General features: G+C 45.6%; 1 protein-coding gene across 1 annotated transcript in view; it reads left to right on the forward strand.

Annotated features, from left to right (window-relative positions):
* The window catches only part of PARP1 (poly(ADP-ribose) polymerase 1), a 42,304-nt gene extending 36,065 nt beyond the window's left edge, over positions 1 to 6,239 (forward strand). The window contains exons 18-23 of the mRNA XM_066237177.1: positions 1,289 to 1,387; positions 2,263 to 2,415; positions 3,438 to 3,565; positions 4,305 to 4,366; positions 5,280 to 5,394; positions 5,679 to 6,239. Coding sequence (XP_066093274.1) covers positions 1,289 to 1,387; positions 2,263 to 2,415; positions 3,438 to 3,565; positions 4,305 to 4,366; positions 5,280 to 5,394; positions 5,679 to 5,760 — 639 coding nt within the window. The 3' untranslated portion in view covers positions 5,761 to 6,239. The remainder of the gene's footprint in view (positions 1 to 1,288; positions 1,388 to 2,262; positions 2,416 to 3,437; positions 3,566 to 4,304; positions 4,367 to 5,279; positions 5,395 to 5,678) is intronic.
* The last annotated feature ends 17,010 nt before the right edge of the window (positions 6,240 to 23,249 follow it).

Raw genomic sequence — 23,249 nt, forward strand, 5'->3', positions numbered from 1 at the left:
AAGGAGAAGTTTTGTTGTGTGTTGTGTTTTGTTTTGTTTTAAGGGAGAGGAGGGGAGGCAGACAGACTCCCACATGCGCCCTGACCGGGATCCACCCAGCAAGCCCACTAGGGGACAGTGCTCTGCCCATCTGGGTGGTGTTCTGTGGCTCAGCAACTAAGCTCTTCCTAGCACCTGAGGCAAGGCCATGAAGCCATCCTCAGCACCCAGAGCCAACTTGCTCCAATCAAGCCATGTTTGCAGGAGTGGGGACAAAGAGAGAGGGGAGGAGGGGTGGAGAAGCAGATGGATGCTTCTGTGTGCCCTGGCCAAGAATCAAACCTGGGACATCCACATGCCAGGCCGATGCTCTACCACTGAGCCAATCAGCCAGAGCCAGAGGAGAAATTTTTGTCTCAGTTCCTAGCTTGCCCTAACCTTGAGCCTGGTCTCATCTCCCATGTGCCTCATTCCTCAGCCCATGTCTTTCCCTGCAGGATTACAGGATTCAGAGTCTGGTGAGCCTAGTTGGATGTGTTTATATCCCTTAAAAGAGCCTTTGCTCCTTGCTTAGGACAGAGCATGTGTGTGTTGGTCCGAGCAGGGTAAGACACCAAATGTGATCTGTTTTGCCACTAGGAGCATCTTCATGGTGGGAGTACTATGGGATTGGTTCTTTGTGAAAGTGTTGTTATTGTTTCCAATTATAATTCTGAAGCCTTTTAATTAAGAGACTGGAAGAGCAGAATTCCTAGATTTTCAGAACTTTAGATAAGAACATGAAAATAGGATATGGCCTTTCCCATAGCACACTCTTGTTTGTTGGGCACAGATTACATTAACTAGTTGGTGGGTAGTTAGTGGGTGTATGCTCTGAGCCATAGTGTGCATGGTTCTGAGGAGCCAAGAGATGGAGCCTGTACTCCATCATCAGAATTCATACAGTTGACCAGAACTCTGCCACTTTTGATTGCAAGTCTGGGCTGGGGAGCGTCTCAAGGCTCACATGTTTTAACCCCGTAAACTGCACTGTTGCCTGGGAGCTGGCTCCTTGTTCTGAAAACTCTCTGTTCACAGGGAGCTCCAGATGTCTTGCTTTCCTCAGAGCCCAGAAAAGATGATGCCCAAGGAACTGAGACCACTGTCTGGGATCTCCCCAGCTCTGGGACATGGGCTCTTGGTCCCTTTTGGGCTTCAGTGAGAGCTGTGGTGTGATCTGTGCATCAGCTGAGCCTGTGACTGTTTTCCCACCTCTGTGTAGCTCTCCTGGGGTCTCCCTTGCTCTAATTCCAAGACGTCCTTCTCGTAGGTAGTGGACAAAGATTCTGAGGAAGCCAAAATCATCAGGAAATATGTGAAGAACACTCATGCGACTACACACAATGCATATGACTTGAAAGTTGTCGAGGTAAGAGTCTCTTCTTCTCCCCCCCCCACCCTCTGCCAGCTCTTGCTCCCGCCTCCAACCTGGGCCTGGGTAGAAAAGAGCAGTTTACTTTGCTTGAAATAACTGGAGGAAGTGACTCATTTATTTGTTGAACCAAAAAATGAGAATTCTTACAGTTTGGGTGACTTTATTTTTTTATAAAGGACATTTCCTGTCCTAAAACCTGGTTTTAGGGCCCTGGCCGGTTGGCTCAGTGGTAGAGCGTCGGCCTAGCGTGCGGAGGACCCGGGTTCGATTCCCGGCCAGGGCACACAGGAGAAGCGCCCATTTGCTTCTCCACCCCTCCGCCGCGCTTTCCTCTCTGTCTCTCTCGTCCCCTCCCGCAGCCAAGGCTCCATTGGAGCAAAGATGGCCCGGGCGCTGGGGATGGCTCTGTGGCCTCTGCCCCAGGCGCTAGAGTGGCTCTGGTCGCAACATGGCGACGCCCAGGATGGGCAGAGCATCGCCCCCTGGTGGGCAGAGCGTCGCCCCATGGTGGGCGTGCCGGGTGGATCCCGGTCGGGCGCATGCGGGAGTCTGTCTGACTGTCTCTCCCTGTTTCCAGCTTCAGAAAAATGAAAAAAAAAAAACAAAAAAAAAACACCTGGTTTTAGACTCAAAGTATTGTCAGAGATCCAAAATAAAGTGCCTCAGGTGTACTTCTGCTGCACCTAGTAATCATTTTCATAGCTAGTTTCTCCTTGACTAGTCAGGTGCTCCATTGCAGCCTTACGTACTCCAGGTTCTGTTAGGTTTTCTAGCTCTAGAGGCAACTAGTTAGTTCTCCTGTATCTGGTCAGGTCCTTGGGTTAACCAGACTAATAAATGGCTTCCTTTGTCTCTGTCATTCCAACCAGATCTTTAAGATTGAGCGTGAAGGGGAGAGCCAGCGCTACAAGCCATTCAAGCAGCTGCATAACCGGAAGTTGTTGTGGCATGGGTCTAGAACCACCAACTTTGCTGGGATCCTGTCCCAGGGTCTCCGGATCGCCCCACCGGAAGCACCTGTGGTACGTGCCAGGCCTGGAGAGTGCGGGGTGGGCAGTGCCTGTCTCTGCAGTTGGCTCCATAGGTGCTTACAGATACTTAGGTGAGAAGTACAGGTGCCCCACTGAGTCAGGGGCCTTGTTTAAAGGTGTAGGTGGTGGCTCAGCTTGGCTGACAGGTGGCTGTTGCTGGGCATCCCTCTCCAGGCCCTCAGCACAGCACATGCTGTCGTTCCTTCTCCCTCATTCTCCCAACCCAGACTCTGTGATGGCACACATACCGAGCATAGCTTCTGCAACAGGAGAAGTGAAGTGTCCAGGTCCTGTTGTGAGTGCTGATTAGGGTGTTGGTGTGCAGAGAATAGACGTTGGCCATGGGCCAGGCTGAGTTCCTACCTGCCTGTGCCCTTCCCAGCTGGTGTGCTCCGTGAGTCCCTGGTCTTTTTTAGAAGAATATGGAGTAAATGAGGAGGACCCTGTCCAGACATGAGGGGTTGTTACGTCACCTACTGGACTACAAGTCCCAGCTAGACAGGAACTTAGACATGATCTTAAAAGCCTCTCATTTTAGAGTTATAAAAACTGGGGAGCGAAAAGGTTTAATGACTCGCTGGTGCTGTGTGAAGAGGTTTAATAACCTGGGCAAGTGACCTAACCTCTGAACCTCATGTTTCACTTACAAGAGGGAATAAAAATAAAAGCCAGCGTTTATTGGGTGTTTATATGCACCAGGTTCTAGTTTAACCAGCGTTTATTAAAACCCATTTAATTTTCACGACAGCTCATGAAGTTCTTTTCCCTAGTCAGAGAAAAAAGATAGTGTCCAGCGAGATTAAGTCCTTCTTGTGGCCCCTCAGTACCTGGCAGACCTGGGGACCTGAACAGGTGACCAGGAGGTCAGGCCTCGATGCCTGCTGGGGGCACTGAAGAAACTGAAAGTGGCTGTTGCAACACAGGTTGGCACCTGGCTCATTGGCACTCTGTATGAGGTGGAGCTGCTAACTTCCCATAGAAAGTTTTCAACTGTCCCTTTTCCAACCTTCCAGACAGGATACATGTTTGGCAAAGGAATCTATTTTGCTGACATGGTCTCCAAGAGTGCCAACTACTGCCGCACATCTCAGGGAGATCAAATAGGCTTGATCCTCTTGGGAGAAGTTGCCCTTGGAAACATGTGAGTATGCCTGGCTTTGGGGCCGGTGGTACTTGGTGGGGATGGAAGGGGTGGGCTCTAGGAAGGAGTGCTCTCCTTGGCTGAGAGGTGACCCTGGCAATTCCCTCCATAATTCAGGACCCAGCAGTTAGGTGGTGGGTAGCAGAAACCAATTTAAGTGAAGTGAACAAGGGCAATAGAGGAAGGCTTTACCAAACCCAAGGACGGGTACAGCCAGGCCTCAGGAACTGGCCGTGTTCATTCTTTCCGGGGACTGGGAAGCAGAGAGGTTGACTTGCGCAAAGTCCCTACCCCGCTGTTTGGAGACCAATTCAGATTGAACTGAAATCGATCCCAGTTCTACATGCCCCACAGAGAAAATCTAACTGGTCTGGCTTGGATTGGGTCCACGTTGATCCCGTCAACTATAACCCCCACACACACACGCACAAAAACCAGCTTTCTGCACTAGACCAGGGGTATGAGGATCATAGACTGGACATAAACCTCCCGAGTGGCTGGCCACACCTTTAAAAAGGATCTTAACTTGAAAGTGGCTCCGAAGCAGTGATCATTGGCCCGAACTGTTCAATAACAGCTGCACCTTCAGCTTCTAAAGAGAGAGTAGGAGGGCGCTCCTAGCAGTGAAGTGGACTGGATCCTCTGGAGTTTATCTCACCCTCTCACTTAACCTTGTTATGCAAATCAGAAGAGCTCTGTGCCCCTGGAAGATCTTCTGAGACTGTCTTCTCTTGAATAGGTATGAGCTGAAGCATGCTTTGCACATCAGCAAGTTACCGAAGGGCAAGCACAGTGTCAAAGGTAATGTGTTTCCAAAGCTGCTGCTATATTCCCAGTCATCCTGGATGGCGCCAGAGGGAGCTTTCATTCCCCAAAAGGCTGCATTCCTGTGGCTGTTAGACAGCTAGAGATTCATTTAATAAGTTTCTTTCTCTGTGGCTTCAGCTAGTGTCATAACACCATGGGGAGAGTCTTGGTTTGAGCACCAGTAACTAGGTACCTTGGTGTTACATTTTAACCTGATTCTTAGCTCCAGCGCTGGCAGACCTCCTGGGACCTAGTGGCACCTGAAGCATCTTGGATTGTGGAGCCTGTAGAATCTGATGAGTTAGGAGCCCCAACTGCCTGGTTCAAGGGACTGTTTTGGAATTGGGCTTAGCAGAAATATGATGGGTGGGGGGAGTGCAGTGTGCATTGTTCTTATTAAAGTCACTTAAGGCTGGTGTCCTGGGAGTTTGATTTATAACCTACAGTGTTATATGTGGAATAAAGATTATAGATTTTGTATGTCTGTACAATGGACACACAGACTCAACATAAATGAATGTCTTCTCTGGACACACTTTTTTTTCTTCTTCTTCTTATGTGTACGGGTTTTGTTTTCTTTTTTTTTTATTTTATTTATTTTATTTTATTTTATTTTTTTAATGGGGCAACATCAATAAATCAGGATACATATATTCAAAGATAACAAGTCCAGGTTATCTTGTCTTTCAATTATGTTGCATACCCATCACCCAAAGTCAGATTGTCCCCTGTCACCTTCTATCTAGTTTTCTTTGTGCCCCTCCCCCTCCCCCTTTCCCTCTCCTTTTCCCCCCTCCCCCTGTAACCACCACACTCTTATCAATGTCTCTTAGTTTCACTTTTATGTTCTGGACACTTTTCAACATCTGTTCTTGCAATTCATTTCACTGACCTTCTGTTTTTGCAGGTCTGGGCAAGACTACCCCTGATCCTTCAGCTAGTATTACCCTGGATGGTGTGGAGGTTCCTCTCGGGACGGGGATTCCATCTGGTGTAAATGACACCTGTCTGCTATATAATGAGTATCCTTTCCCAGGCAGGTGGTGTGAGCCTGGAGGCATGTTCTGGGGCTCTGGAGTCACCTGTGCAGCCAGTTAACCTGGGGAAAGCTGGATAGAGACTCTCCTTTAATGGGTCTTGTGGCAGGTGATTCCCTCACTGCTCCTCTCTTTACCTAGTGAGAGACCTGACGTGTCCCGTACGAGCTCCACACAGGGTGTGCCCAGCCCAAGCATTCTGCCATCATGGGGGCGGCATGCCCAGTCCCCACAGTGAAACCATGTCCTCCTTGACACACACCCCCCAGGTACATTGTCTACGACACTGCTCAGGTGAATCTCAAGTATCTGCTGAAGCTGAAATTCAACTTCAAGACGTCCCTGTGGTGAACTGACATGTGGCCGAGTCATAGCCCAGTGGCTCTGGTATGAATTTGCTTGGTGTGCTTTGTGCTGAGCGACCAGGCAAAGGCCCCGGCTGGGTTGCTGAGGGCATACCTCCACTGAACCTTAGAAAGATTTGAACACTTTGGTCACATGTTAAGTGATTTTTTTCCCCCAACTTTTCAAATTCATTGTTCAAGTTTGTCAGGGGGTGTTATTTGGGGTTGTTGCTTTTTTTCCCTGCCAGCCATACCCTGGTAGGTACAACTGACAATAGAGGAGAAATTGGGGAGAGGCAGGAGTTTTGTCTAGACTAGTCCTAAGGAAAGAACCAAAGCCACGTTAGAGCTTCTAACATACTGGTTTCCCCAAGAAAGGAAAATAACATTTTCCACCCTTACTTCTAAGTGTTCATTTTTAGTTTTGGTTTTAGAAAAATGTTAAGCATTTATTTTGAGGTAAAAATAAAAACTAATTTCATACTATGTAGATTTTCTTTATTATTTTACATTTATTGTCACCATTTTAGCTTTTGGAGGTATTTGTGTTTGTTTGGTGAGGGGCTTCAGGAAACCAAAAGGAAGACCATTAACAGTTTCTTATACTTAGAAACAAAAGGTGCTTCCCTTTTCTAGAGACACTTGAATGTGGAAATACTCAGAATATGTAGTACAGTAAATTAAGTTGCATTTGAAATTCTCAACTTCCCTATGAGTAGTTTTGTCTTCCAAATTAAAACTATTGCCGATATACCCAAGGGCTAATAATTCCCAACTAATATGCAGGTAGCTTCTGTATTTGTGTATTGTGTGTTTGGTCTGACTAGGGATGTGGTTAGTCTTCTCAGTGCAAGGTCCACAAAGACGACGGTAAGTTGTACCCATATCTGTGAAACCCCAGAGTATGCCAGGTGGCAGCCAGGACATTGTCCCATCTGCGTATCATAAAACCAAACACCAAACCCCAGAAGGCACTTCGCTTCAGCTGTTCAGACACATTGTGGTGATAAGCTTGTGTCAGCATATTGTTCTGTTCTGTGAAGTAGTATTTTACATGTACCGTACATGCCGTGTTACCTCATAGTACTGCTGTCTGACAGTGACGCTTTAATGTTTAGTTACATTCCTGGAAAGCCAGGGTGGTATCTTCTGTCACTTTTGGCCTTTTTCAGAAAGGGAATAGGAAGTGTGGGCCTGAAGGTTGAGTCACAGGCAAGAGAGGGCAGCAGAGTGAGCTGTTGTCTCAAACCCAAAAGCTACACTGGATTTTTGGCACAGGAGACAAAGGATACATCATTCTAGACGGGAAAGAAGAAAAACACGTTTTCTCTGAATTGAGTTGCGTATGAGTGTTTATAACCACAAGTGCCATTTTTGAGCTATGGCTGTGCTGTATAGCAGCCATGTTTGTGACTTCATGCAGTTAATGTGAGGGCTATACAAACCCAAATTAAAGTGTCAGATTTCAGATACGGAAACGCAGCAAATCAACTTAAAAACTGGAATTTTTGTCCTTTTCAGTGTCCTTAATTTTTATGAAAATGCTTAGTGCACACACCCCCACCTGATTAGCCAGCCATTCAATAGGTTCTCAGTCTCCCTGGATCCTGAATACTCTATATTCTTTGCCCCCCCCCCCCTTTCCCATCAGAGGCGATTAATTACTTACAGTACCGGGTCAAACAAAATAATTTCAGGCTGGAGTGATTAAAGAGAAATCCACATTTCTGATTCCATGTGGGTTTTTTTCTAAAAGGGAACCTACCATACTATGTGTCTGTATTCCTGTTGTTTTTCTTTTTTTTTTTTAATGCAGAGACAGAGAGTCAGAGACAGACAGGGAGAGAGATGAGAAGCATCAATTCTTCATTGCGGCTCCTTAGTTCATTGATTGATTTCTCATATGTGCCTTGATCAGGGGGCTACAGCAGACCGAGTGACGCCTTGCTCAAACCCGATGAGCCCACGCTCAAGCTGGCGACCTCGGGGTCTCAAACCCAGGTCCTCCGCATCCCAGTTTGATGCTCTATCCACTACACCACCTCCTGGTCAGGCATGGTTTTCTTTTTTAAAGATTTCAAGTCCTATCTGAGAATACAGCTGAAATGTATGCAGTCAATTTTAAAATTAAAAAAATAAGACTGCACAGAAATAGTGTGCTGGATGAGAGACAGGTGTGGCCCTCTGCCTCCTGGTGAACCGCCTTCCTCCCGCCTGTGCCTGCAAGTGCCCTTGGCCAGCAGCAGCGGCTCATGTTTCAGGGCGCAGTGTTCCGCACAGCAGCCATTCACATGGTTTAAACATCCTGAGCAGATGCACCACATGTTGCTTCAGTGTGTTAACCAATGCTTTTGCATTGGCCGTTCTTTTGCTGCGTGTCCAATGTGGCCTTGTTGGGGGTGGAAAGCAGCTCCTGAGGCATCCCAGGGCATGTTTGAAGCTACCGTAAAGAGTTTGTCTGGAACTCCACGTTGGGGTGAACCTCAGCAGTGCTTTCAGACAGTTCCCTGGGTGAAACTCAGTGGTATGCATGATGCACACCCTGTTAAGTAGTCACACAAAGCCTGCAAGGTGCCTTGGCTTTTGGCCTCCAGAAACCTTGTGTCTTCTCACTATGGAGATCTGAATAGTAGCAGTGGTTTATCTTCAACCTGTTGGGCTGGTCTTATTATATATGCCAATGTCACCCAGGTACCTTCAGGATTTTGTATTTCTCAAAGTGGTGTCACTTCTTTTGCCTTAAATTCTGTGTTTCAACTCTTAAAAGATTGGGATTTATTTATTCATTTATTTTAAGGAATGGTATTTTCACCACTTGTTTGGAGAGAGCCTTTCTCATTGTGATTTAGTTGGGGCTGACAGCTGGTCTAGTGAGGTTCGGTGCAGTGAGAGCATCCCACGGCCTCCTCACTTCTGCCATTTCTTCCCTGCTTGGAAGGTCAGACAGCGGCCTCTGTTTGCCCTTTTTTCTGGTTTAAGAAAGCGGTGCCAGTTTTCTCGTTATTTACTAGTCTCTAAAGTAGGTGATCTGGGTTATAAGAAGAGTTACTCTGTGAGAGATACTGCTGCATGTCCCCCAACACCCCTCTCAGCTTGGGGCAGCAGAGGTCAGGCATCAAAAGAGAGAACACCTGTATTCCCAGGGTCCTTGGAGCCAGGCTCCCACTCACGTCCTTTCAGCCAGACCTCTCTGACTGCAGAAAGATGAATCAGACCATCTTGAATCCCTGAAATCTCTTGGCTGAGTTGTTCTGAGGAGTGGTAATCTCTATAAAGTACTTAGCATAGTTCCTGACCTTGATATACCCTCAGTAATTCTCAGCCAGACCAGGACAAATGGAAAAAGCAGAACAAGGAACCAAAATCCTGTGCTTAGTAGGGAGCTGTTGGGCAGTCTTGGGAAGAAATGCCTAGGGCTGGCTATACCTAACATCTTACATCCACCTTGTTAATGTCCTGTGAAACCTCTCACAGTGACACTGGTCTTCGCCCTCATGTGGCCTCATCCTCCCAGTCCTCCCCATCATCCACTTTGACCAAAGGGACCAAACTTGCCAACACTGTCCCCAGACCCAGACCCACTTCCCAGGCCAGCCTGCTGGGGCTCAGAATAGCCCAGCTGCTGTCTCAGCAGATGGGTGAGCTAATTTTAGCCATGTAGTACTACTCACCCAGAGACCAGGCAGGGCTTTTTAGATTTGAATAGGCCGGTGTACAACCTTTGGTTTGGAGCCAATAACAAAGCTGAGTTGTTGTGATCTATATGTCTGCCTAGGACTTAACAGGCATTCCAAAAATAAAATTTTTGAAGAATTTTGTTACTCTGAACGAACAAGAGCTCAAACTATAGAGCCAGCTGGTGATGAAGCCTGCCAGGTGCAGAGGACAATCCAGGAGACCTTGCTGATGAAGGGCTATGAGAAGCGGATGGTGACACCAGCTCCTGCTTTGGTCGCGCTGATAATAGGCAGGTAGCAGGTCCTCAGTATCCTGGGCACACTGACCTCTCATTGCTTTGTCAACACGAAAGAAGAAAGCCAGCCCCTTAGCTTCTGAAGATCTAGCCTCTGTACCACTTTCAGAGGATGGGCTGTCTTGATGCTGTGGAAGAACTGTGATCAGGAAGAAATTAACCACAGATTCCAGTAAGAACCTCATGACAACCTTATGTGATGTAAGCAGATGTGGAAACAGGCTCAGAGGAGGAGACGTCTGAAGTCCCAGCACAGGTTGGAGTTGAACAGATTAAGAACCTGTATTTCCCAGAGTGATGTTCCTTCTTCATCACATCACATATGTGAAATTCTCCCAGAAAGTTGAAGAACCCACTGGGGCATGGAGATCTGTATTCCAGCTGCTTTTGCCTTTCTCTGAGCTGATGACTAATCACTGAGGGAAGTTGAAGACCAAAGAAGACATCAGTAGAATAAGGAGACCAGATTCAGGTTCCCAGCTTCCTAAGCTGAGTCTGTGAACTCAGAAGATACTTGATGGTCATCAGGGAATCAGCTGCAAAAAGTAAAGTCTAACTAACAATAGCTCCAGTAATAAGGACACACATGATCTCTTGTCAAAAAGTAGACAGCAGGATTGGCTAATTCAGCTCAGTATTTCTCGGTCTTTCCTTCATGTTTTCAAGATGGCAGCTGGACTCCTGGAAGGAACATCCAAAGGCAGGAAAAAAGGAGTTACCCCTCAAACTTCTTTTTGTACCAGAAGAAAAACTGTCCACGTCACCCAGTGGATGAGTCTCATTGGTGAAGGCTGGGACACATGCCTGTGACAGCTGTAAGGGAGCTTGGACATTGAAAACTTGGTATTTTCAGCCTGTTCTTCGGGGGAGTTGGGCTCAACCATTAAGGACCAAGAGGGTCAAGAATGGCTTGACCAGGTGGTGGCACAGTGGATAGAGCATCAGACTGGGATGCGGAAGACCCAGGTTCAAGACCCTGAGGTCGCCAGCTTGAGCACAGGCTCATCTGGTTTGAGCAAAGCTCACCAGCTTGGACCCAAGGTCGCTGGCTCGAGCAAGGGGTTACTCAGTCTGCTGAAGGCCCACGGTCAAGGCACATATGAGAAAGCAATCAATGAACAACTAAGGTGTCGCAATGAAAAACTGATGATTGATGCTTCTCATCTCTCCGTTCCTGTCTGTCCCTGTCTATCCCTCTCTCTGACTCTCTGTCTCTGTAAAAAAAAAAAAAAAAGAATGGCTGAGTGTATGTCACTCCCTGGGAAGTCTGTGCAGAATTTTAAGAACAGGCACTTTTCTGGGCAGTGGGTCCACAGAAGTCATCCGAGTTTCCATGGCCAATGAGTTAAAGGACTTGCAGAAACGCAGCTGTGTAGAATCACTAAGACTCCCTCAACCGCTTTTACATTCTGTGATTTTTGTGAAGAAAGATGTAAATCATCCCAGAAATAGAAACAGTTGTCCAGAATTGTTTAGTTTCAATGGCAGTGCTTAGTGCTAATTCTCAAAGACAAACCTCAGTGACACTGCTGAAGCCATTGTCAGGCACCCCAGGGACAACCAAGCTCAACTTTTTCTCCTTAACTTGGTGTTTTTGCTGTGAACCTCAGGGTACTTAACCAGAGGATGATCCTGACCTGCTTGTCTGGAGTCAAAATCCTTTGCCTGATTCCATTTGTACTGGTGGTAATTCCATTCCTTCTTGGGGTGGTGCCCAGAACACTGGGATACAGCTCCAACTGGCTGTGACAATCTCTGAGCTCTTTCAAGGGCCAAAGCCTGGTCTCAGGTACCTCCCACATTCTGCCCAGTGCTGGGACTATCTCCAGGCTGGCCCAACAACTGAGGAAGTACATCTAACACCCCTGCCAAGCTAACGGATGCTTGACAAAACATGTCTTATCCACAGTATGTTAAACAAGCACAATTTGGCATTAAAACCATTGATTTTTCTCCTGCTGCCTTTTTCAGATTGTTCAGTGAGGGAATCTTACCAGTCACTGGAAGAAAAGTTTGCAGTCAGGTCCTCCTGTGACTCTCCCTTTTATAAAAGTCAGATGGGCTTTTACACCCACAATGACTCTTAAGATTCCAAAGTTTCAACTCTGCAGTTGGAATGCCCAGTGCAAGATTCCAGTCAAATCTCTGAAGTTGATGTATCATTACCATAACTCCCCGCCTCCCTTTTCTGGGTTGGACCTGCTTCAGGCTGAAGGCCTATGGTGGGAAAGGGAGGCGGTTGCCCTCCTCTGTTTCTCAGCCTCAACTTCCTGTCCAAGTTTCATGCCAGTTTCAGGGCTCCAGGGGGGGAAGGGGACAAAGGCCGGGCGATAGGAAAAGTCTTCCCTGCACGGGTGCCTGGCTAACCTGGCTCTGGCAGGAATGTGACACTGGCTCTTTTGTAGTGTGCTTTCATCAGCTTTTCAGGAGGTTCTTCCTGGGCTTTTTGAACCTGGTAGTTCCATTGTGGTCTTAACACCCAAACATTCACTTTCAGCTTCGTGTTGCCGGGCTTCCCCGGGTCGCCCACGTGTCCCTTGCCCTGACTACCTCTAGGAGCGTAGCCAGTCCACGTGCACTGGTGCTCTCGGCCTCTTCTGCCACTGTCAGTCCTGAGTCTTTCCCAGGAGGGAGGCAGACCCAAGGAGACAAGCTGCCCACTGCCCCTTCATGGGGAAGGGAATGGGCTTGTGGCACACCTTTCTTCTAAGATAGCCGTCTTATACAATACTGTCTGTCCGCACAGAGTTCTCAGTCCTAGGACTCTTCCCAGACTGTTTCCTTTTCACACCTAATGTATTTTGAGGTCTTGCATGTGACCACAGGTAGGCTGATCATCCCCAAGCAGCCGCTGGTCTCCCTTTCTAAGAAGACTGCCCAGTCTTCATCTGCCCTTGGGGTATCAGTTGTCCACTGGAGAGACACAAACTGACTCATTTTTCTGCCTGAACCACTTACAAAGAACTGGCTGCCTTTTCTGACTGGGCAGTTGGGTTTTATAGAGAAAAAGTTCCACTTAGTCAAAAGTAGATTCCATGGGGAGGGAGTTGGTCAGATCTGCTGGCTGATTAAGGATAAGAGGAAAATTGTGGAACGGGGTTCCCAACTCTTAAGACCCTGGTGAGGTTCTGGAACATCAGGAACTTCTCCACATTGTCACTGTTAAAAGTTTCCTGCCCCTGGCCTGACCTGTGGTGGCGCAGTGGGATAAAGCGTCGACCTGGAACACTGAGGTCGCCGGTTCGAAACCTTGGGCTTGCCTGGTCAAGGCACATATGGGAGTTGATGCTTCCTGCTCCTCCCCCTTCTCTCTCTCTCTCTGTCTCTCTCTCTCACTCCTCTCTCTCTAAAAAAAATCAATAAAAAAAAAAAAAAAAAAGTTTCCTGCTCCTGTAATGATTAGCAGGAATACGTTTGAAATGGAAAAGGGGCCTGTTTGGCTTTTAATAGCAGCAAGAAAGAGGAAAGCAAGGGAATCTGTGGGCCCCACACCTCAGCCCTCCAGGGGGTGGAGGAGTAGAGGCCACGCGCAGGCCTTGCAGAGGGGAGAAGGCTGCTGGTGGGCCTGAGCAGTGGGAAGCCCATGATGGAGTTCCCACAAAACTCCCTTTCATATTATAAACCCCATATCCTAAGTGACCCCTGAGAAGGCTGTTTAACACCAAGGATCTCCCCCTTTAGGCTGCATTGTGTCTAGTGAACCCCCAGGCCCTGCCGTGCTATGTCTTTTTCCTTTGTGCTTGGTAACAAATGGTGCCCATTGTTCAGGAGCAATAGGTGCCCCCACTGTGTGGACACACAGGTTTGATTTCGCACATGTGAAATCAGTGGGTGGTATGTAGTATCTGCCTCCCAAGGAGTTGGGTTATTGTTCATTTTCCACAGTTCCAAAGGTGATCAAAGGAACAACAAGAAGTAAAATCAGGCCTTGACCAGTTGGCTCAGTGGTAGAGCATCAGCCCCGGTGTGTGGTGTCCTGGGTTTGATTCCTGGTCAGGGCACACAGGAGAAGCGACCATTTGCTTCTCCACCTCTTCTCCTCTCCCTTCTCTCTCTCTTCACCTCCTGCAGCCATGGATAGGTTGGAGCAAGTTGGCCGTGGGCACTGAGGATGGCTCCATGGCCTCACGTCAGGCATTAAAATAGCTTGGTTGCCGAGCAACGGGTAACAGCCCCACCCAGATGGGCAGAGGATCACCTCATGAGCTTGTCGGGTGGATCCTGGTCGGGGTACATGTGGGAGTCTGTCACTCCGCCTCCCCACTTCTCACTTAAAAAAGAAATATATATATTAAGGAAAAAAAAGTAAAATCAGCATTTCCAGCCTGTCCTGTGGTGTTACAGTGGATAAAATATCAACCTGGAATCCTGAGATCACAGGTTCAAAACCCTGGGCTTGCCAGGTCAAGGCACATATAGGAAGCAACTAGTACAAGTTGCTGCTTCCCACTCCTCCCTCTCCTCTCTCCTCTAAAGTCAATTTTAAAAAAATCAGCATTTCTAGGTCAGGAAAAACACCTGGACACTGTACTAAAAACCCTTTGCTGTGTTGATATTTTGACCCAGGTGCTCAGCTGAGACATTTCAAGGGCAGCAAACCAAGTATGTGAAAGTCTTCCCCCTTGGATCCATCAAAGCACTGGATTGAGAAAGCCATTTTATATCCAGAAGCCTTTAAATACTTCCCTCTCCAGTTTGAAAACAATTATTACCGGGAAATGATTTTGTAGAAAGTCTTGAAAAACATCCAAGTACAAAAATTAAATTTATTCTATCCTTATCCCAAGGAATCCTCTTGGAATTACCACCTTGGAAGTTATTCATATTTAATAGAAGGCAAATAAATTAATGCAGTGGTCCCCAACCTTTTTTGGGCCACGGACTGGTTTAATGTCAGAAAATATTTTCACGGACCGGCCTTTAGGGTGGGACGGATAAATCTATCACATGACTGAGACAAGCGTCAAGAGTGAGTCTTAGATGGATGTAACAGGGAATCAGGTCATTTTTTAAAAATCATTGCTCAGACTTAAATATAGATAAAACAGAAATAATGTAAGTTATTTATTCTTTCTGTGCGGACCAGTACTGGTCCGCGGCCCGGGGGTTGGGGACCACTGAATTAATGGACAAGGTAATTAAGGTGTCAGGGAGTGAATGAATCTGAGTGCCTCTTCCCCGAAGGGTCCATTTCTGACTCGAAGATAAGAACTACCATTACTTGCAACACCAACAGCCCTGCTGTGCTATGCCTCACAGTGAGGGAGGTCTTGAAACCTCAGCCAGTCTTTCTCTTGAAGTGGAGTTTCAACTTCCCAATCTGCAGATCTCCATGGCCAGCCCCTCTGTTCTCCTTTAGAGTGAAATACAGTGACAAAGTAAGTTGCAAGGACTTGGGATTCAGAACCCAGAAGGAGGAAAGGAAAGGTATAATGTAAAAGCCAGGACTGGAACTATGGCAGGGGTGGATTCTTGATGTTTGGCCAGTTTTTCCCTGTCCTTGCATTTTTCCTAATCATGCTTTATTAGATTATATCTGTTGGAGCTGGAAGGAACCTTAGAGGTATTTAACTTAGGGATTCCACAGAGAGGCTCTGGAATCTATGAAACCTGAACTTGGACATGTAAAATTTTGTTGTATGTGGATGTGGTAGTTTTAAAACATGTCCACAAGCCTGACCAGGCGGTAGCACAGTGGATAGAGTGTCGGAGTAGGATGTGGAGAACCCAGGTTCGAGACCCTGAGGTCGCCAGCTTGAGCGTGGGCTCATCTGGTTTGAGCAAGGCTCACCAGCTTGGACCCAAGGTCACTAGCTTGAGCAGGGGGTTACTCAGTCTGCTGAAGGCCCATGGTCAAGGCACATATTTGAAAGCAGTCAATGAACAACTAAGGTGTCGCAACGAAAAACTGATGATTGATGCTTCTCATCTCTCTCTGTTCCTGTCTGTCTGTCCCTATCTATCCCTCTCTCTGACTCTCTCTCTGTCTCTATAAAAAAAAAAAAAACAACAACAACAACAAAAATCATGTCCACAATTTGATAGTTCTCTTCTCAAATAGTGGAAGCTAATTCCTCTTTCTCAGTGGAGGCTCTATTCCAGGGGTAGTCAACCTTTTTATACCTACCGCCCACTTTTGTATCTCTGTTAGTAGTAACATTTTCTAACTGCCCACCAGTTCCACAGTAATGGTGATTTATAAGTAGGGAACTAACTTTACTTTATAAAATTTATAAAGCAAAGTTACAGCAAGTTAAAGCATATAATAATAATTACTTACCAAGTACTTTATGTCGGATTTTCGCTGTTTGGCAGAATAAATCTTTATACAACAACTTACTATAGTTAAATATATCTTTTTATCTATACTTTGGTTGCTCTGCTACCACCCACCATGAAAGCTGGAATGCCCACTAGTGGGCGGTAGGGACCAGGTTGACTACCACTGCTCTATTCAGTGACTTGCGTCTAGCAAATAGGTCACAAAAAGCATTGTGTCTTCCTCCTTGCTATCTCTCTCTCAGTTTGCTCTGGGGAAAGCCAGGCGCCATGTTGTGAGGATGCCATCAGCCCTCACCAGACCATGAATGAGCCACCTTGAAAGTGGATTCACCAAACCCACTCAGCACTTTGGGTCAGAGTTTTCCAATTGTGGCACTATTAACACTTGGGGCTGGATAGTTGTGTGTTGGGGGAGGCTCCCCTGTGCACTGTAGAAGGTTTAACAGCATCTCTGGCCTCCACTCACTAAATGCCAGTAACACTCAAACACACTCTTAGTGACCAACAAAAATGTTCTCAGACATTGCCAATTGTCCCCTGGAGGGAAAGTCACCCCCAGTTTAGAGCCAATGTATCTTTTTTTTTTTTTTTTTTTAAGCAAAGAGACAGAGAGGGACAGATAGGCAGGAAGGGAGAGAGATGAGAAGCATCAACTCCGATAGGGCTACAGCTGAGCAAGTGACCCCTTGTTCAAGCCAGTGACCTTGGGCTCAAGCCAGTGACCATGGGGTCATATCTATAATCCCATGCTCAAGCCAGCAACCCCACACTCAAGCCAGATGAGCCCATGCTCAAGCCAGCGATCTCACAGTTTTATTTTATTTTATTGATTTTTAGAGAAAGAGTAGTGAGAGAGAGAAAGGGGGAGGAGCAGGAAGCATCAACTCCCATATGTGCCTTGACCAGGCAAGCCCAAGGTTTCGAACTGGCGACCTCAGTGTTCCAGGTCGATGCTTTATCCCACTGCGCCACCACAGGTCAGGCCGATCTCACGGTTTTGAACCTGGGTCCTCTGCGTCCCAGTCTGACGCTCCATCCACTGCACCACCACCTGGTCAGGCTAGAACCAGTGTATCTTGACTTTTTAACTTCATGAGCCAGAATCACGCCGCTAAACTGCTTCTGAATTCCTGACCCCCAGAAACTGAGCTCTTAAGTTCTTGGGGGTGATTTATTATGTAGCAATAAATAATCAATTCAAAGGGCATGTGAATTTTTTAGAGAAAAAGAAGGATCGCTGCCTTCTGGTTCTCAGGGAACACCTCGCCCTAAAAGGTTTAAGAACCCCGGGTCAGGTCCAGCTTCCCAGCCATTGTAAAAATCCTTCCTGCTGCACCCTTGAGTGTTAGTCAATTACTGGGAATACTTAAGCAACATTGTTTTGACCATTTCCAATAACCCTACTCCAGGAGGTCACTGTTAAGCAGAAAAATTTAATATGTTCTGAACCAAAATCTGCTCCCTGGGCTCCACCAGTGTGGCTGGTGACCTGTGCTTTCCCAGATTTCCTTCCTAGCTCCTCAGTCTCTATCAAAATTTAGCTTTTCTGTGCCCTATTTTTTTTCTTACTTAAGACCCTTATTAACTAATGCACTAATTCTTGCTTTGAAAGCATCAGCTAGCACAAGTCAGTGCATATTTTGTTTAGCGCTTCTGGAAATGAGAGCGTCAGGCAAATCAGTTACATGAACGGTCCTTACTGGTGGAGATCCATACCTGTGTGCAGGGCATCAGCCACTGCCAATTGCTCGTCCTTTCTCTCCAATCCTCTGAGGTCATGGATGTGCTTTAGCCATAGCTCCTGTCTGCCCATCAGTTCCCTGGACTGCAGTGATTTTCTTCACTAAGTCAGAGGGCTCCCACTAATCCTCACTCACCTGTTGATCCTCCTTTCCTCAACTTCCCCCTTGAAGGCCCCTTTCCTCTATTAAATTCCAACATGATACTTTGCCTTCATTTGCCACGCATATGCTACTTTGAAATGGGTCCAGCCCTATTACTTCTAAAGAGGACATTGTGGGTCGGAACAACTTGCCACAAACTAAGTAGATGGAGAAAGAAAGGCCATAGAGGAATGAACCTCAGCTTTGCAGAACTTGTTCGACCAAGGAGAATGCATAGGGCTTAGGCAGGAGGAGGCCTTTGCTAATGCTCATTGGTTCAGGGTACAGCACAGCTTGCTCTCATTGGCTGAAAATGTATACACCATACTCAGAATAGAGGAAAGAAAGTTATTAAAGTACTATAAAAAACAAACAAAAAGCTATGGTCTGACCAGGCAGTGGTGAAGTGGATGGAGCATCAGACTGGGACACGGAGGACCCAGGTTGGAAACCCTGAGGTCACTGGCTTGAGCACAGGCTCACCAGCTTGAGCACGGGGCTGCTAGCTTGACCATGGGATCATAGACATGACCCCATGGTCACTGACTTGAGCTCAAAGATTGCTGGCTTAAAGCCCAAGGTCACTGGCTTAAGCCCAAGGTCACTGGCTTGATCAAGGGGTCACTTGCTCTGCTGTAGCCCCCCAGTCAAGGCACATATGAGAAAGCAATCAATGAACAACCAAGGTGCTGCAACAAAGACTTGATGCTTCTCATCTCCCTTCCTTCCTGTCTGTCCCTATCTGTCCTGTCTGACTGACTTTCTCTGTCTCTGTCTTTGTCAAAAAAGAAAGAAATATTTCTGAAGACAAATAACTTTATAGTGAATTAGTGCTATGCAGGATGGCATTATATAAGGGTATGTGTTCTCTTCTAGATAGAAAATACACTAACTGAATTAAAAGCATTTATCTCCTGTAAAGGCATAAATATTTAATCTAATGATAGAACTTTTAGGATAGAACTGTCTTTGGTCACCCTGATAAACTTGATGAACTAGCAAAGCTCACCAGTTGTTTACCTCTTTTAGACTCAGATCCTGGTGGGTAGGACCCATGTTCTGTTTATCTTTGTTTCCTTTGCAGTTCCTGAGACTGTACACTGCCCAAGGATGCCCGCAAAGGGGACAAGTGAGGAGCTGAAATCCAGCCTGCTCTTTCCTTTTTTTTTTTTTAATAATTTATTTTTTTAATGGGGCGACATCAATAAATCAGGATACATATATTCAAAGATAACATATCCAGGTTATCTTGTCGTTCAATTATGTTGCATACCCATAAGCCTACTCTTTCCTAATCATGTTCTGTGCCTTGGGGTCATAGGTATACTTTTTCTATCTAACATTCCCTAACAGTGCCTTTTTATTTCTCATCTCCTGAGCATTGTAGGAACCCAACAAATGTTAGTGGAAAGAGGAAATTAATCAATGAAAGAATGAATGGCCACACTTTTTTGCTTTCAATAGAGGTGAATGGGTGAAACAGACACTTTATTTTGCTAGCCCAACAATCATTCCTGTCTTTCGTGTGTGTTCGTTCCCCTCAAAAGAACAGCAACGTGTGAGGAGCAAATGCAAAGAACATAAGGGCAGAGGAGGAGGGAGGGGCATAAAAAGCCAAGAGCTAAATATATACAAAAGTCCACATACATAGTTTGGGAGGAAATTAGAAGAGGAATTAGAATGATGCAGGAAAAACCTAAGTAAGAGGATGTGCTAAATAACTGAGAGGTTAAAAACGTTGATGATTAATGGAGATGTCATATGGTTTGCTGAACACAAAGGCCCAGGGAAAGGATTAGAATTAAAGAACTAAGGTAGTAGGAGACAGAACAAGTTCCAAGACCGGGGGTGGGAGCCAGGAAATGTACACATAGTTATTAAAGACCTGTTGTGTTCGCTCATGCAGGTGACACAGTAAATCCAAGAACACTTTTAACCAAAGTAAGGACAAGGTTTGCTTTCAAAGGCTATTGGAGCACACTCTGTCCTTCCCATAGAATGCACATACGAATATTGGTTGAATCAACTAGCAAACAAGTTGGTCAAGAAGCAAATTGTATCTTCGGAGTGTGGAGCTAAGAAAATCGGCCCAGTTGCTAGAGTGATTCTGGAAGGGACTGTGACATACAGGAGCTGGGTCTTGAAATCTACTGTTGATTTATTTGGGCCTAGTAAGTGCACGAGACATCATGACATCATGATGGGTGAATTTTCAATGACAGGTCCCTGGCAGTTGACTCAGGCTAACTAATTCCTGTGATTATGCTCCAGGGACAAGTGCATTGTTGATGCAGTAGAATTTGGTGTGTGACTGTGTTTAATTTGAAAAATGCAAAATATTTCATTCACACAGAAAAATATATGAACTTGAGAGTGACTTAATCCTTGCACCATTCTTTTCAATGTTAGCAGCGTTTCTATTTTTTTAATTTATAAATGGGCACCATGTGGGAGCTTAACTGAAGGCCTGTGTGAAGCTTGGCGCTCTGCTTGTTGAGAAATTGGAGCTGTCACAGTCACTCTGTGGGAGGAGCAGAACCTGACTCTTCTGCTTACCAGCTTTATGATCCTGGCAAGTTTCTTAAACTCTTGGAATGTCAGTAAAATGAGGATAATAATGGTGTTTCCTTTAAAAAAGGTGTGAGGATTAACTGAGAAAAATGCAGGTAAATTTATCAAATGACAGGTATATAGTGGGTATTGTAAAAATGTTAACTACTAGCTATTACATAAATGCAATATAACAGTTACCACAGGCATGCAAAAATAGTCTAAGGCCTAAAATCAAGTAGGCCAGAAGAAAAGAATTAACCAATAATTACCAAATAATAATCTCATAACCGCCTGACCAGGTGGTGGCTTAGTGGATAGAGCATCGGACTGGGATGCGGAAGGACCCAGGTTCAAGACCCCGAGGTCGCCAGCTTGAGCGCGGGCTCATCTGGCTTGAGCAAAGAGCTCACCAGCTTGGACCCAAGGTCGCTGGCTCCAGCAGGGGGTTACTCGGTCTGCTGAAGGCCCACGGTCAAGGCACATGTGAGAAAGCAATCAATGAACAACTAAGAAGTCGCAACGAGAAACTGATGATTGATGCTTCTCATCTCTCTCCATTCCTGTCTGTCTGTCCCTGTCTATCTCTGCCTCTGTAAAAAAAAAAAAAAAAAAAAAAAAAAAAAAATCTCATAACCAAAGCTAGCTACTATTAACATTTTTATATCTTTCTTTCCAGTCTTTTTTTATATAAAATGTTTTGGTTGTTACCCTACTGTATGTACAACTTTGCAATTTACTTTTCTAGTAGAAATTTAAAAAAGAAATCTGCCTGACCCGTGGTGGCGCAGTGGATAAAGCATTGACTTAGAATGCTGAGGTTGCCGGTTCAAAACCCTGGGCTTGCCCGGTCAAGGCACATACAACAAGCAATCAATGAACAACTCAAGTGAAGCAACTATGACTTGATACTTCTTGTTCCCCTCCTCTCTCTGTAAAGTCAATAAATAAAATTTAAAAAGAAAAAAGAAATTTATCACCTTCAAATCACTTGGTATATTTTGAGGTCTGTCCAGCTACAATCTTCTGAGTTCTTTCTTGTTTATAACACTTTGGTTTTATGGAAATGTTCATGCTTTGGGGACTCTAAAGTGTTGGCATTAATGCTGTCTACCCTGTTCTGTGATTCTGGAGGGCAGTGGGCACCACTTGACTCAACTTTATACTCTTAGCTCCAAGCAATTGAATGACATGAGGGCAGGACAGGAAATATTGGCTGGCTGGATGGATGGATGGATGAATGAGTTAACAGGAATGTTGGTTACTTAAAGCTCACTAAGTAGACCATTTTAAGGTCAGCCAGCTTTGTTCTAGATTAGATTCACTCTCTCCCTCTTGTTGCTTATGCACATGTGGCTAAACAGAATCACATATACATTATAACACTTATTTTTACATGACCTTGACTCTTTTCTCAAAAATAGACATTCTGGGCACTACTAGAGATCATTTGGGCATCCCAGCCCAGCACTAATGAGCCACTCCATTTCATACCTCCTTTCCTGGGCCTGGAGTGCACTTCCCACCTGCAGTGACTAGAAAATCACCCTGTAAGACTGAGCTCAAGCATCATCCCCTCCTGTTCCCAGATGCACCCTCCAGCCTATGCTGTACCCATTGCATCCCATGTTTATCACATTCTGCCTGCTTGCTTATGTCTCCCTGGCTGGATTGGAAACCTCTGGCAGGCAGGGACTTTTCCATTCTCAGTGCTTTGTACTTAGGAGACACTCAATAAATGTTCCATGGATGTGATCATGAACAAGTTACTAAACAAACTTTTCTGAACCTCCATTTCTTCATCTGTGAAGTAGAGATAATAATGAAGTGATGAACATAACTGTAATGAACGTAAAATGTGAATTAGCTCATGAAACATGAGAATTTCTGTTACATAGTCCCAGCATCACCTGGATCAAAATCCTCAGTAGCGTTCATTTAGGGGACAAGAGTGTCAGGAGTTACCCGAAGCAGATGAGACCATAGAGGAGCTTTGTATATGGAATAAAAAAAAAGCTGCCACCATTTATAGTAGGCACAAGCCAGGCACTACATAAAATGCCTTAAGTATCTTATTATCTTAAAATGCCTTCAATATCTTACCTACTTTCATTACAATCTAATAATGTGGGTTAAATTGTAATTATGATTTAGCATGAGAAAACAGACACATAGAGGTAACGTCACTTGCTCAAGGCAACTGTGGTAGTCTGTTCTATTGATGGCCCCCAATGAGCCAGCCATGCCTACTAGATTGTGTACTCCCTTCATCTTGCCATTAGCCTGACCCATGGCTCACTTTAACCAGAAGAATGTGATAGAAGTGAACACTGGGCCACTTCCAGGCCTGACCCTCAAGAGGCCAGGTAGCTTCTGGGTTTGTGCTCTTGGAAGCCCTTAGGCACCACGTAGGAAATTTGGCTACTGGAGAGGCTGGGTGTGGAGGTTCCTGAAGGAGCAGAGACCCTAAGCCTGCCTGGAGAGAAAGAAGGTCTCAGAATTTGATAATCAGATGTATTATAACATAATTTTATTTATTTCTACTAGAAACATCCACATAAAAGCCTCAGCTCTGAATTACAAAGAAACACAGATGGAAGATCATCATTTTATTGTATCAGTAAACTGAGACTGAGCTTCTCTGCTAATATGGAAGCAGGTGTATCTGTCTACCTTGGCTACAGTGAATAATCAATATGGTCAATTATTTATTCAAGGATGACTGATTCCTCAAAAGTAAAATAGAGATCTGACACAGTTTTGGAAAAGGTAATCTGAAAGAAAACAAAGCAGGTCTACTTGAGTGAG

This window comes from Saccopteryx bilineata, chromosome 1, assembly GCF_036850765.1.
Source record: "Saccopteryx bilineata isolate mSacBil1 chromosome 1, mSacBil1_pri_phased_curated, whole genome shotgun sequence".
Classification (NCBI taxonomy): Eukaryota; Metazoa; Chordata; class Mammalia; order Chiroptera; family Emballonuridae; genus Saccopteryx; species Saccopteryx bilineata.